Genomic DNA, 16,043 nt, shown 5'->3' with positions numbered 1-16,043 from the left:
GCAGGCTGTCACAAAAGCATCACGCGATGTTCCAGACGATTGGCCATACGTATTATATAGGCGGTCGGTGACCGCTATTGATTATCACGCGCTGCCAGTGACATTCGGTGGGAAATAATACGCGCGGCCATTAGAACTAACCGGGCCAGGTCGCTTCGATTTCCGGATTTGCAAGGGAGCTAACCGCCGCTTTATCACGGGAACTCGATTCTATCGGTCGTTTATCGACCGCACGACCTCGAGGTCGACGCGTAAATTTTTCCCACCTCCTCAACGCTTGGCCTGCACGCCGCTGATTTCCTTCTAGGAACTTACATTTTTCAATCGAGCCGCAATGGAAGATAGAAACTGCGATCGTAGAGTTTTCTGCAGAGTATGTGGAGAATGGGATGAACTATGTTCGAGATTTTATACTAGCATTGTAATTCGAAGATGGTTTTAATTGGAAAAAAGACTTGAGACTTCAGTTCGATCATTCTGATATGCGTTGTTGAGTTGCATTTGTTTCGTAGTACTTCAATATCATCGTGTTTGAAACAAGCTTTAATAATAATTCAGCTGAGTGAGTTTCTTCTTCGTCACTGTTAGAGGTAAAAAACATTCGAATCTCGCAATTCAGCTATTCGATCGATCGGTTCTCTTTGTCGATATAATAAAACCCAACGCAAAAACGGATCTGTGCTGAATCTGGATATTGGCAAAGTTCAGTACTCTTGAAATGCAAAAAGCAGTCCTTAAGCACCCCTATAATTAACTCAAGAACCATCATTCCTGAAGTGATCCAGAAATTTGAGATTGGTAATTATTTACTCAGAGAAAAACACGTACATGTATAGTAGCATGAATCGCAGATTTTGTCCAATTTACATCAATCTATCTTCTTTAAAATCTTCTCCTTAATCCCTTGAAAACTTCTGAAAAATTCAGTCAAGCTAGAAAATTCTAGAGATCAGAATTACAATAACGGAAGGTGCATTCGGCAAATCGAAATCGTCCGATTATCATCACATTAGAAGCACTCAGCGTGTAACGATTGGAATTTTTATTTGTTTCCTCCATTTTGCTTGGTCTTTATCACAGGGACAGGGAGATTCGAGTAATTCGTCGCTGGTCGTCTCGTCAGCGAAATTACGGCCGCATTCAGTCTGCTGTGACGAATATCTCCCTGGAACGAGAGATCCAACCTCTCTGTTCTGATTTTCTTATTGTTTTTTTTAATTGCTTCATCCATCGGGAAACATCGAACTTGCCGGACATGAAAGATATTAAACCTTCTGCTAGCTACTGGTATTTAAAACGTATAGGTATGTCGTATAAAGCACATTTCCTACGACTTTGGAATTGAAAAACAACGACGTGCTCGGGTGCGGTTAACCGATTATAAACGTGAAACATCGTAAACGTAAAACGACAATGTTGTAAACTTTGAAAAATCCTGACTTTCAGGATGTTCAAACGATCAATACTAAATACGCAGCATTAAAAGTCGCGAAGAAAAAACGTGATCTGCTTGTTGAAATTTCTATAAGACTACGTCTGCTCACTGTCCTCGTGCGAACGAAACATTACACATTCCGTTGAAACGCTCAAGAAATAGCTAAGTAATTAATGAAATCAGGTTAACTGATGCGAGAGAAAATGTGAGAAAATCGAAGAGAATTTGAAGAAACAAACGGGCTTTTCGAAAAAGAATTACAGCGATGTTCGGGAAACTTGTTAAGTATCGTAAATTCAGCTGAATAATGTTCCAACGATGGAGTGTGGGACTTTCGTTTCCACGAAAGAAGTAATTGCTGAAGTATTTGATTGGTGATAAACGAGGACATCGATAAACCAAGAGTTGATTATTTGTTGCATGCAGTTTTTGTTACTGGCGAATATTTATATGGAGGAAGTTTCTACAAATACGGTTGGTAGCTCAACGAGATTTTTAACGAACGTGTTGTGCCAGACTTTCTACCGAATCTCTTGGAGTTAAATCTAACATTGTGCGCTAGAAAACCACATTCGAATAAATGACACGTAAAAAATAAAAGCCATATCGTAGGAGGTATCGTTTCATTCATAATTAACTGCACTACACGCAAGTAAAACAAGTGAATTTACATAATTAACAGCGGTTTATTAATACTTTTCGTTGAAAAAGGAATGTGTGTTCATTTATCGAGTAATACTATCAGCAATTAACGACCTGCCATTTTCCACGCAGATACCCTGAAAAAAATATTCGAACAAACGTGTAAGAAAGCAATCAAAAAACCGAATAATTATCCGTAAAACATTTCGTGTAATTTTCTGTCGCATTTGACAGTAGGTACATTTAAATTTCTGATACAATAAACCCCCGAGCATTTTCCAATCATGCACTTCCCAATCTAGTTTCAAATACTTTTTTTTAGCTTTCTTTGCCTATTTTCTGCATGTTGAAACTTTTATATTATTCGAATCCTATAAAATCCACGATTTCCAAAGTTCGAGAACCAATTAAAACGATCGATTCACCTTCCAAAAAATGCCAATTATTCCTACTTCGATTCAGCATCTATCGAAGGAACATCTAACGGTAAGTATATACCGTAGGTCACTCCTGACCCACATACACGAAACTTGTTCGAACGTAAAGCACCTAGGTCAGCGTTCGAGTTATCTGAACAAGCGGTTCGCGTTACTTTTCGTCCCCAGTTGCGAAAGGTCCATTCTACTAGGACTGCGTCTAAATGACTACGTCGACTAAGTTGAAGCTAATTCAGCGAACCTTTTCCAGACGTGGACGTGAGCATATTTTTCGATCAGCTTGGCCAGGAGCTGATTTATACTGCTTGCGTGGGTCTACTTGAAAGAGCGTTCCGTTGCCTCGGGAACGATCTGACGGCTTTCCTGACCACCCTCGATGGCGTGAACGATGTCGTGCAACACCAGTCCGGATCCGAGGCGGAGGCAGAGTTCGTATGCATTGCCACACCGGAAGCGATCGAGCTTCATTTTACGACTGACCACCCGTCTGTCGCGTATCTACTAGTCGGTAGCCTAAAGGGCATCGCCAGACAATTTTATAACGATGATGCCAATGTATATATTCTACCCGATCCATACAACACCAAATTTTTTAGGTAAGTAGTTTTCGATAATGCATTTACATTCTTTTTATTTTGTTTTTTGTTTGTATTCCCTCTATAATAAAAAATCTCGTACATGCTTGTTTAAAGAACGATTTTTTTTGTAGTTCATTTTGCGCTTAGTTACAATCTCCTGCGAATGAAATAACTGTAACAACGGCATATTTGAATAAAAAAATTTTAATAAAGTTGGTACGCAGAGGCGAAAACATAGTCACACACGCGCATAAAGAGGGTTAGCAGAATTTAATCCAGAAAGCGGCTCCTCAACTGCTTTTTATTTTGCTTCCATGTACCGTTATAGATTTAAGCTGAGAATATGTATTTGAAATCTGGTACGTCCAACGGCCAACTTGCGATTTATTGATCGTCGGAACACTCGAAACGAATAATACGCACCGATGTACGATAGTTCTGTGTTACATTCAAAAGAACAATATTTAGTATTTGCTCGTTCGATCGGTAGCCGCTGTGCGTGTAGACATCGTATCGCTCGATTTACACCTATACTGAAAGAGTTCTCGAAATTGCGCCACTATGAAGTGGTCAAATATTGATCGCCGATGTTTGCAGACATTTAAACCAGGAACATACGGACAGCCTGCCGATTTCAAGAACTTCATTACACATTCGCCATGAGAAACGAATTCGTTAAATAGTAAATCTGCTTCCAATTACTTCTCAGAAAAAAACACCGTCCAAATAGTTCGAGCCCAGTTCCGCAATTAGTTCGAATTAGCTCCGTTTTGATTAAGGCACCTTATAAGGAAAATCGATTCGCACAATGTGTGATAGAATGAATTCAAAAAGTAATTAGTAATCTAATAAGTAGATAAGAAATTGGGGTTGCTTTTGTGTATCTTTATGAAATTTGATTTGAAAAGTTATGAAGTTTGGCAATTTGAATATCTGGAGATTGAATACTTTTTGAAAATTGAAGTATTTGAAAGTCTGAAATTCAGAATTTGATCTAACCTATAACATGGTTCGACTTTGTACACTAACCCGAGGCACTCTATCCTACAAGCGTAATGACGTTCACTGAACTGCTTCGCAGGTATCATATCACTCCAGAGCGCTATAGCGAGCATTTGGTGGTCGATCCGGAGATCGACGATAATCTCGACACGGTCACGTCCCCGTTCCGTCCACTGTCGACCGAAGCCACGGACCTACGTATGGGGGTAGCAAGCTTCTGCAAAGCCTTCCCATGGCACTTTGTGGTTGATCGACAATTAGAGCTGGTGCAGCTTGGAGTCGGATTTATGAGGATTTTCGGGCATCATCTTAACCGATTAGGAAGAGAAATATCGACGTACTTCGCTTTTACACGACCACGCGGAGTTACTTTGATCTTTCACGAGATACTGAAGCGCGCGAATACACCTTTCGTGCTCACCCTACAAAGACCGCAGGGCGTCGATAAATATCCCGCGGAGGTATCTGAATATACAATGTTATTCTTATGCAAATCGATAAAATTATTACACGTACAACGATCAGACCTTTGCCGAATTACATATCGATGCACGAAATCAAAGATTTAACTTTTACCGTGACAGGGATCGAGATTAATCTCTGATTAAATTTTGTCACGGTTGCTGAAAATTTGAAGGAATAATACGAGATGAAACTAAATTAGCCTTTATGAAGATCGACGTAAATCTAATTCGGTCGAAGATTGTATTACGTTATACGTATTTTTAAGATATTTCTGTAAAATGTTGAAACATCGAATATATTATCCATATCGAATCGAGTTACAAAAATTTTCAATCATTCCAGGGTTTGGAGATGAAAGGTCAGATGGTCCATTGTCCTGAATCGGATTCCATTCTATTTGTGAGTTCGCCATTCTTGAACGGTCTAGAAGGATTAACTGGTCGAGGACTTTTTATATCTGATATTCCATTACACGACGCCACGAGAGACGTTATCTTGGTTGGGGAACAGGCTAGGGCACAGGTATAATAAAATTCACATTTTATCCTCTCTCCGGTATCGTTACATTTATATTTATAGAATTCATATGAGCGACAATATTATACATTCCATTAAGCGATGCGTTATGTTATGAGCAATGTAAAAGAGAATTTCAACGTGCAATTTTATCCGTCGATGAAAATTTCATCAATGAATAGATCTTTTGAAGTATTCATTAGGATTTTCAATTGGGTAGAATGATGTTCAAATTGTAATACATCTTTAAAGGACGTGTCTGTTTGAAAAGATTTTGATTCCTCAGGATAGAGGGCAACAGCGTACAGAGCGTTACGTTCTAGATGGCGACACTATCCAGTATAGTGGATGGAATCAAACATGTGCTGATAAAGTTGTTCTCTTTATAAATCCATTACTTAAATTCTCTCTTTTTTTTAAATTATATAATCATACGGAAGAATAATTTTAATTAAAAATTAATTTTCTGACGCAGGATGGTTTGAGAAGACGGATGGACAAATTGAAAAGCTCTATAGAAGAAGCAAACCTAGCTGTGTCTGCGGAAAGAGAAAAGAATGTCAGCTTGCTTCATCTTATATTTCCTCCAGATATAGCAAAACGTTTATGGTTGGGTAAATATTTCAATTACGGTTAAGCCAATAAAAAAGTCCTAGTATTTTAACTTTCGTTCCTTATTTGATCTTGAATTGTAATTTTATCTGAATTCAATTGCATATTTTTCTTTCAGGAGAGACAATTGAGGCAAAAACTTATCCTGAGGTGACGATGCTTTTCAGTGATATTGTCGGTTTTACAGAAATTTGTTCTACCGCGACACCAATGATGGTTATCAACATGCTTCAAAACCTTTATGAACAGTTTGACTCATTTTGTGGCCAGTTAGATATTTATAAAGTGCGAATTTTACGCAAATGAGCGTATTATCTTCTACGACTTATTATGAAGATACTAATTAAGTTAAAATCAAAATTTCAGGTGGAAACAATTGGAGATGCCTACTGCGTTGCATGTGGCCTTCATCGTAACACTCACATTCATGCACAACAAATAGCTTGGATGGCTCTAAAAATGATACAAGCATGTTCTCATCATTTAACTCACAAGGGTAAACCAATAAGGGTGAGGAAATATTTACGTCTCCTTAATGTATTTTACTATTGGGTTTGTATCCCATTTAAGATAGATACATTTTAGTTGGGAAATTTTTTTAATAAATCTTATTGACAATGTTAAAATTCTAATCAAATACTATACACGCATGTAGAAATGACTAATATTCCACGTTATACACATATTTCAAGGATATGGTATTTAATTGTTTACTATTCCTATTTATGAGACTATTAAAACTTTTCCCATTTAAAGTATCCCTTGCTTGCGATGACAGAAAGGATGATAAGTAAGGTGACTGCGCTACTGCATTAACTTTCAAAGTAGGTTACGCCAGATTTAATGCGATACAGGCCATAGTTCACTACAGTTAATAATTTACTACTTTGTAATTTACGTCGGTATAATTAAATATTGTATTCTTACGATTTTAAAATTCATTTATCATGTTTATGATATTTCAAAATTTTCATATAATGGTAATAACACGAAATAAATGTTACATATATTATTCCATCCTAAAATTTTTTAATTTGAAGACTATAAACTACAAATGTCTTCTTCTAATTGATAGAATTCCAATTATTACTTCAATTTTTAATAAGGGAAATATTCATGATGAAAATAATATTTTAGATGCGTATTGGCATTCACACCGGAATGGTACTAGCAGGAGTTGTTGGAAAAAAGATGCCGAGGTACTGTCTTTTCGGACACAATGTTACCTTAGCTAATAAGTTTGAATCTTTAAGTGAACCTCTTCGTATCCACATTAGTCCAACGACGTATGTGTAAGTAATTTCCACTTATAACATTAACGATATCAAATCGATAATATACCAGTGTACTACGTATATATATTCTTACAGTAAGTCTCATGTCACTTACACTGTGATTTGTTTATGGCAGCTTATTGAAATATCCTATATCAGGATTTGATCTGGAACCACGACAAAAGGAATTCTTACCAAAGGAATTTCCAGCTAACATAGAAGGAACGTCTTACTTCCTGAATGGCTACAAACACAAGGACGTTGACGTCACTTTCCCGTTGGATTTACATATTCAGAGCGCGATCAGGGAATACGGGCTCGGGAGCAGCGTGTAGATACTTAAATAATAAAAACCATTCCAACGAATATACGTCGTTCATGAATGTCGCTATACCAACGCTACTCTGTCCATACTAACAACACTTTCTCGGTAAACGTCTGTTTCTAATGAGTTCACAAACTGGCACCGTGTAACAACGCTGATTCTAACCAGCCTAAACGGCCAATTCCCGGGCCGATAATATTTATACGCAGAGTATTAGGTTACAATTATTATATACTTATGACCATGTGAGCAAATAAATCTGTATCATAAATCATCTGATTTATTTAATTTGTCGACATTCCACCGATATCTACTCTGTCACGAATGCCACATTCCTTCATTAGCGGCCGGATATTAACGCTGCGTAACTTTATCATCCGACATTGATCGATCTACAAATTTGTGAGAGATAAAAAGACAGTTATCATTTAATTAACTTTATCATATTACGATCTAAATAATAAATAGCTTGCAGTCGAGTTTTACCAACAAACATTCTATTTCCCAAGCGTATACAACTGCGAGGATATCAATATCTCGAATGCTTACCGCGAGTCGATATAGCGCCATTCTTTCATTCCGTTCCTTACCTACCTCTATCCCTTTGAAGCCGACCAGTTGGTTTTATTTTTGATAAGACTTGTTCCAGATTCGAATCTTTTACAACGTGATTCTTTGTTCGTGGAAATAATAGAACAATTTGTATTCTTTACCGAAGCAGCCGGTTATCGTTACAGGCTGCTTCGTGGCGCGTTGTCCGACCAGTTCTTTCTTTCCTTCCTTCCCTTCGACCTGATACTCTATCGGTGCACTTTCCCCCGCGACATTACTTATTTACCATGGTACGTTACGTTCCCGTGATCGCGTCCGTTCCGGTTTCCTCCTCGCCACCACTGTTTCCCTTGATTTCTACTATTTAGCCGCGACGTTAATGTCTCGAATGTCGTTTCATTTGCACGAAACCCATTGTCCAAGGAAAAGAAATGAGATCGTAAAGGAAGACGAGTGGAGTATCTATGTTTAGTCGTGCTGAGATTTAAATCCTACCAACGTCTCTGACTTCCAGATCGATTTCTAAATTAGTATAGCTCTCTGTTAGTAAATACTAAATATTCTTTTAATTCTACACAGATTTTTTATTGATCGTTAAATTTCTTTATGGCTACTATCATCGTAGGCTTCAATTACATTTTACGATATATTCTCTTAGATAAATGTCATTTTATAGAATAGAAATATGTTGTTTATATTTATAGTTCACCAAACATCTTGATGTTCGCTATGTTGACTCATAGATATTAATTTAACTTAAATGCTACATATTATATCGAGACTCGTCAATTTCAAAATGTACAGAATAGACTGTGCAAATAATTGCTCTTCTTCGAACATCGTAATTGTTTTTTCGGCTTTATTTTGCAAGATCTTTGCATGACCATTTCGAATTGGCGTTTTCATGATTTCAACATGTGAATCGAATTTATCTTTCGTTCCAGAAAATAATCATAATCTATTAATAAGCATTGTAAACAAACATATTGAACAATTAAACCCTACACGATGCAATTGATTGTATTAAGAATTAAAATGTATATTACGGATAATTGTAAATAATACATGTATTAATCGTATAATAAAATAATGACGTTCAATATGTCGGTATTATATAAATATACCGTAGCAATTCTAAAAAAAATTGCACAATTTTCCAATAAATGTTACAGGTATTAAATTAATGCAGCAAGAAACTGTAACATTTCAAGGGCAACTAATTAGAACGTAGCACGAAGAAGATTTTTTAAATTGGTTACGAATTTCGTTATCATCGAATTTCATTTTCAACTTCATTAGAAATCGGTTTTTGAATAACCATGACTGGGCTGGCCAGTTCAACATGTAATAAGACAATGGTAGTATTACACTTTCACAGATCGATACTCGAGTGAACTTTACTTTCAGCTTCGGCTAAAATCTACAGATAATCATGGCGCAATCTGATACAGTAGAACTCTCTTTATTGGAATGAAATTTTAGTTAGTGCCGGATTAAATGAAACTCCTGTGAGATTGAATCCACTTATCTAAATGTGAATTCCTATTATTTGAATGAGGAATCGTACGTAGTGAACGGAATTAGGAAGCCACTATTACATGAACTATCTGTCATATGGCAAGTTCTAATAAATGGACTATTACCTTTAATTAAATACTAATTTTTCTTTTATTTTGTTATAACCACACTTTATAATCACTATACGATTTCATATTTCCTTATAAGAACAGCTGACAACTAGACATGAAACAGATATTTCCTAAGTTACTAAAAAATCATACTTTCACTTTCCGATTATTAGAAATTTGAAACCCCGTTATCAGGGAATTACAACCTTTACGCTAGACTGATTTCATACCTTTTGCACAAACTATATTGTATCATTAGTGCAACCGTGTCATAGGTAGAAAGGATCGATAAATTCCTCCAATATTAACTTCGGTTGTATGAATTATTTGTTCCCTGATAGCAGCTCGAGATAAATAAAGTTCTGCCGTAATGGTTTCCGGTATTGCAAAAGTAGCCAATCACGCGTTGGTTCGAAGGGTCCCTATACTGGTTCGTACTATGTCGACACTCATAATTCCGGAGCATACACGCGTTATTTTACCGAGTTGTCACAAAAGAAATCGGGCGAATAGCGTAAAACTAAAAAGCCGGCAAGAAAGGAATTACAAAAGAACCGGCAATGTCCTGGTTGCCTGGTTGCGCGGCCGCACACATAATACCGGCGTATCTGACCGCGTGCTTTTTCGCGTGCCTTGCCTGTGTAAACGTACCTTTACTATTTCTTATGCTGCCATTCATCGCAACGAAACCCGAGGCCGTGCAAAGAGAAAGAAATTAAACATTGGACCTTCCGGCTATGCCGCGTAATCAAACGCCGCTGAAACTAACGAAGCAGCCCGCGGAATGAGACAGACAGAGCCTGATATCAAAATACAAGAAACGAGCCGGATACAGAAAAAGAGAGAGAGAAAGAAAAAAGGAAATAGCACGCGCGAGAGTAGGCATAGGGGAATAATAACTTAGATGACGTGTAATGAAAAGTACACGTATAGAAAGAGAGAGAGAGAGTGAGAGAAAGAGAGAGAGAGAGAGAGAGAGAGAGAGAGAGAGAGATAGGACAGCGGAAGAAGGAGAGAAATGAGAATATCTTCCGTTTGCGAGAACGAGCATCGTGAGCATCATAGCCATACAGTATTATGTCTCTTCTCTTCGAAGTATGACTATGGTGGAACGAAATTACACGTAATGGTAGAAAATGACGGAGGGAAAGTGGTGAACAGATGAGAAAGGACGGTCGTATTGATGAACATTTATAGAGGAAAAAGCAGCTAAAGGTCGACCGTAAGAAACTACGGCGACTTCTGAAAGAAAAGTTACTTGGATTACGCTGATCGAGATGGCAATTTGGGTAATCTCTCTCAAGCTTTGTTCGATAATACTCATTTAGAGCATCCGATAGAGATATTTTAGAAGATATTCCGGTCAATTTATTATTCATTGCGTGAACAGATCAATGTACGAGAGTAATTTGGAAAATTTAAAGGTTAATCCACAGATAATAGGAATATTTGAAATATTTGGCATGATAAAACCGACCATTCATGTCATAAATGATCTTAAAGTCTAGTAATTGAAAGAATATATTGAAAAATGAAAGTAACTTGAAACCCAAAGTCGTATATTATCATTAACAGATCACGTGAATTTTTTAAGTAATCCTAGTGAAAAAGAAGTGATTGCGCAATTTCGAGAACGTTCGTCTAATAATGACGTCCATTCATCCGTCAGTCTGTCGACAATGGGTGCAAATTAAGCTTGACTGAACGGAGCATCCTAAGCAAGAGATAATTTCTTTCTTCCACTAGCTGATTCATAATAATTCGAATTCGGTAAATATATTGTGTGTTGAAGTTTACAGTATCTCCGCTTTACACTCGAAATGTACATTATTCCATCCGAATGAGTACATTGTTCCCGTGCCAGGGATCCTCCTTGCAATAGATTGCTCATTGTACGCTAATGCACCGAAGTAATCGATTAGCGAGCACTTCTGTGCATTTAGAGAATCATCGGACGTGTATGTCAGACTATTAATTAGGTGACGCATCTGGGCTCGCAGCCACCGTACGAAATTTCACAAGTTTCAAATCCGTTTTAATTGGAAACGCGAGTTTCATCGATCGAACAAAACGCGACAACTCACCGTAATATCTGTTGAATGAAACGTAATGCTAATGAAAGTATGAAAGTATTTTGCGTAATATTCCGTGTCACTGAAAATAATTCGAAGTTCATTTCCTTCAATTTAACGTGTTTCTACATTTTTGTCTTTACGCATTTAATTAGTTATGGTAAAATACAAAAAAGAAAAAGGGATGAAATTGAGAGAAGTTAACTCGAAGGATAATAACTTACAAGCGAGTTAACTTTCATTTTTACATAGCTACGTAAATACTTTAATAAGATACTCACGTGGTTAAACGCTGATGGTAGGATATTTCAACTATCCCAAGTTTAATATACGCGGCATTATCTACATTCTCAGCTTAATTACATTCTCTTAATAGTTTGTAACAGCTCCAAGTAAACTGATACTGAAGTATCCTGAAATTAAGAAATCATTTTATTATGCGAAAGAATCGAAGTTCAGTAAATTATTCGAATTATTTGCTACTAATGATTTACGTCTATGTTTATGATATTTAAAGATATGTAAAATTATCTAAGGAAAACTGTTGAAGGATAAAAAGTATTCGCAAAAATGTTCGCGACTAAAGTATAATACAAACAAAAGAACAGAATACGAGGAAAAGTTGTGCATCATGGAGTTCTATACTTATACAAGCAGGTTAATGAGTGAAAAAACTTGGATGGACATTGTATTTAACTGAAGTAATGAAAGTTTACCAATTACCAGAGGAACAATGCTTGTTAGATACTTTGTATATTTTTCACGCCTTAGAATTAACTAATCGTGTTGAAAAATGTCACGAATTGATTTAAGTTTAGGGTTGCATTATATTGTGCAACTGGAACAACTTGAAAATCGCGAAATATGTAGATACTTGGAAAACTTTATTAATTTCCGTTGCATTTCTATTCATAGGATTTAAGAATTGCTCTTTTAGAATTTTTTAAAAATATCACAATAAAGATAATTCTTTGACATTTGTATAGAATTAAATAATCGATAATTAAATAAATAAAGAATATCTAATAACACTGATTACTTCGTCACAGCTATAACTGATTTTATTATTATTTATTATTATTTATTATTAAGTTTTAATTTTACGCTCGGTTTTTGCTAGAGAACATAAACATTTTTCATTCTTCACGTTTTAGTCCCTGCTCATCCTCTTCCCATGGCGAACAGGACAAGTATGAGACAATGAGACAGGCTTGAAAAATTACCGCAGCACTGTCTACTGCAAAAGTTTCATTAAGAAACACTTCGTAATTTATTTTCGCACCTACAACCGTGTAGGTCCTCTCTTTTTACTCAAATCTTAGTAAACAGAATCAAACAAGTCTGCTACAGAGGTTCTTAAAAAAAAAAAGATTAGAAGTTCTTAAAAGAAAGAATCCTTAGAGAAAAGAGATAATGATTTAACATCTGCGGGTAAAATCGGTATAAATGTGTATCAACAATATTTCTACTTTATGACGGTATCGATTTTCTTTCATCTTTGAAAGACTGTCATAAAAGCTGCATAAACTGGAAGAAAATGCAATAAAGTCGAAACTACTTCGTTATCAATTAGAACATCTTAATGGAATGCTTTCGACGGAATATGTCATATACAACACGATTTCCGATTCATACCTGTTCTCCCATATCTATTCTCATAATGCGAGCACGAATGCACGATATTGAGATACGCATGTATTCTTTGTACCGTTTCATTCAACTGTCTCTCTGATCGATTCGCTTATTTGATTAAACTGCAATGACTTCCGGCTTTTGGAAACGATCCGAATATTAAATATTTAGCGAATACCTCGCTGCGCTGTCGTTTATGCGTACCAAAATGTCTTCTTTCCTCTTGTTGACAAAAAAATATTCGAGTATAAACATGGCGCGGTCGAAATTGTTATACACGCGGACAGAAGATTATTCTTTATGAAAGAGCAAATCAAACGAGCAGAATAAAATTTGTTCGCCCGAGGCAGTTTTCGAGGCATACATACACATTTATATAGCTAATATAAAATACGGTCCATTAATTACTATAATGCTCCTTATAGTTAACTATGTAAGTGTATAATATATATTTTTTTGAAAGTAAACCCTGAATGACACTAACCTTTGTTTATTTCTGCGTAAGAAATCATTTTCTGTTTCTCATTGTAAAATATTTTTGACCGCACCCCGAACATATGCATACGAGAAAGAAGGAGAACAAAAAGAAAGAAAGGTACATATACGAGCACAAGTTAAAATTATTGGTATTACGAAACCAAAAATTTATCGCGGATACGAAAGCTTACATCTCGTTTAACGTACTGAATTTTCAAACGCGCAACACCAAACCCTTTAACCATAATAATGCTACATTGTATACGTATCGTCAATATCGTACGCAATTCACTACGGAAAAATATTTCATGGACAATGTATCCTACGACCGGAATAACGGGACGTTATCTGGTATTTCTCGGAGTTGCACGAAATCATGGTTGATTCGATTAATCTGTTCACGCGCGGGAAGAGATCATATAAAAAACTATTCTACGCGAGATATTATTAGCGTAAAAAGATATTTTGTCATGAATGGGATGAGGTCGAGAGACGATGCATGAAATACACGAACGAGGGGACTATGGTGAATGGAACGTAATTTATTCAATTGCTACTAATAAATGGTGTACTCCCGAACAGCACGGTAGATACGCGCGACTAAAAATTCGCCCGCCATTGCCACTCCCTCTGCATTCTGATTTAACGTTGATCAATCGTAACTTCGGCGTTCGAATACTAACATACACGAAGAGAAAACGTTATATACCAATCCGAACGATCCATTTCCACGACTGATTCGTTCCACAATGGCTATTGTCTCTGACGCGTTTATTTACGCTTGGCAGCCTTGCCGACTAACATTTCACGAGCCTAAAAAACGCCGAATACAAAGCTGTCGCTAACGATTTAAGTCGCAATAAATACAATTATCCAATTGCAAAAGTAACGTTATAACCTACATATCGAACGATGGTTACGTACAATTCATCCACGTTAGTTCGTATTGAATAGTGACCACGAAGCGAGAATATCGGCAACACGATACGTTCTCGTGTATAGATTAAAAGGAATTCCCATGATCGAATCGATAGAAGCGAAGCGTGCTCGATCGATGAATTCTAAAGTTTGCGCCGGAACTATTGGATTTAAATTACACTCATCGAACATTCACACCTGTACAATAGAAAAATATAGTCGACCATACGTCCATCATGTCGCACGTAGATTCGAGTCTGTTTCGAGATAACTCGTGCCACGTGCTCGCCAAATGCGTATACACTATACATGCGTCTTCGTATGTATTCACAGTTCAAAAGAGATTGTTTACCGCGACCCGCGTACCATCGTGTGAATGTCGACCGTGTTTACCGAGAGGGCTTGGGAACTTCTTCGTAGAAGTGAGGTAAGAGCGATAAACAAACTAACCTCGAAGTTTAGTGGTTACACGCTAGACTGACAGTTAGATATATTATACGTATACATACTTGTGACTTACGATGAACTTAAATCATACCTCTGCTCTGGTGGCAGTTTGAGGTACTTCAATAAAAGATTTGACTTTGATCTTATAGATTTTAATTCACAGTTAAATACATAACTAATCTAAAAAATCTACGAAACGTCGGACACTTCTTATGAGATACAAATTTTAGCCTATAAAAGATGACTTAAAACGATATATTGAAGAAGTGGATAATGTATTTAGAGTGAATGATTCTTACCATTGAACGTGATCACGATGCATAAAATGTACAACGTCGTACAAAGATCGCTGTCTCGTTATATTTACAAAAATCGTGATTGTTATTTTCGGATGGTATTTCTGCATCGGTGAATCGCGAAGGATTTGATTTAGGATGTGCAAAACCTGTACGAGAAACGTACACTCGAGTTTCTAAGGAATCGAAATACAGAGAGACCGGCCAAAGACGCGTGACGCTGTAGGTCGGGTATCGGCCGCCAGGAGCGCAGCAATCGCGTACGCTAGCCTCAAGACTTTCTCGACACTCAGTCTGCCGGAGTCTGCAGCGCGCGAAAGTTGTATGTGCGACGCATAGCGTGTGTCATATCGGGCCCGTACAGGATTTCGTTCGCGCGTCAGTGCTCTGCGATCGACAGTTTCTTTATCTCTGTGCAACGTAATGTGACAATCAGGACGCACGCCTCAGTTCGTGATCGATATCGATTCTCTCGGTATCGAACGTGGATAAATAGATCGCAAGTGTCGCTGTTGTCGTTTTTCATTTCTGTATCTCGTCAAACGCGTTACCACGTGATTTTTCTCTAGAAAGTTTGTAACGCGGAGGCAACCGTGTTTTTCGTGCGGCGACTTACAGTGAGTGTTTTGATCATTTCCGGAGTGTGATTAATTTGCGAGTCGTTCCGTAAGCCTTCGATGTATATCGATATATACACGATGTACGCGTTGCGGTGAAAACGGAGGGAAAAAGAAT

General features: G+C 37.1%; 2 protein-coding genes across 3 annotated transcripts in view; one reads left to right on the top strand and one right to left on the bottom strand.

The window, feature by feature from the left end:
• Gycalpha99B (guanylate cyclase 1 soluble subunit alpha 2) overlaps positions 1-7,558 on the top strand; it is a 48,371-nt gene extending 40,813 nt beyond the window's left edge. The window contains exons 4-11 of the mRNA XM_069132096.1: positions 2,765-3,110; positions 4,174-4,555; positions 4,902-5,081; positions 5,551-5,689; positions 5,806-5,972; positions 6,054-6,197; positions 6,825-6,979; positions 7,098-7,558. Of these exons, the coding sequence (XP_068988197.1) occupies positions 2,765-3,110; positions 4,174-4,555; positions 4,902-5,081; positions 5,551-5,689; positions 5,806-5,972; positions 6,054-6,197; positions 6,825-6,979; positions 7,098-7,296 (1,712 nt within the window). The 3' untranslated portion in view covers positions 7,297-7,558. The remainder of the gene's footprint in view (positions 1-2,764; positions 3,111-4,173; positions 4,556-4,901; positions 5,082-5,550; positions 5,690-5,805; positions 5,973-6,053; positions 6,198-6,824; positions 6,980-7,097) is intronic.
• Positions 1-15,511, bottom strand: part of Gycbeta100B (guanylate cyclase soluble subunit beta-1-like) — a 110,622-nt gene extending 95,111 nt beyond the window's left edge. Inside the window, exons 1-2 of one of the 2 annotated variants that reach the window (XM_069132100.1) lie at positions 15,312-15,511; positions 11,820-11,951 (exon numbers count right to left, since the gene is read on the bottom strand). The gene's annotated coding sequence lies outside the window, so the exon portion shown is untranslated. Of the gene's footprint in view, positions 1-11,819; positions 11,952-13,654; positions 14,338-15,311 lie in introns of those variants that run through there. The other variant, XM_069132101.1, reaches the window with a different exon arrangement.
• Between the last annotated feature and the right edge of the window lie 532 nt (positions 15,512-16,043).

The sequence above is a fragment of the Bombus flavifrons genome, chromosome 2, assembly GCF_040668555.2.
Source record: "Bombus flavifrons isolate JBK064 chromosome 2, iyBomFlav1_principal, whole genome shotgun sequence".
Classification (NCBI taxonomy): Eukaryota; Metazoa; Arthropoda; class Insecta; order Hymenoptera; family Apidae; genus Bombus; species Bombus flavifrons.
Note: the sequence above shows the minus strand (reverse complement) of the source record. Positions and strands in the feature narration are given on the sequence as shown.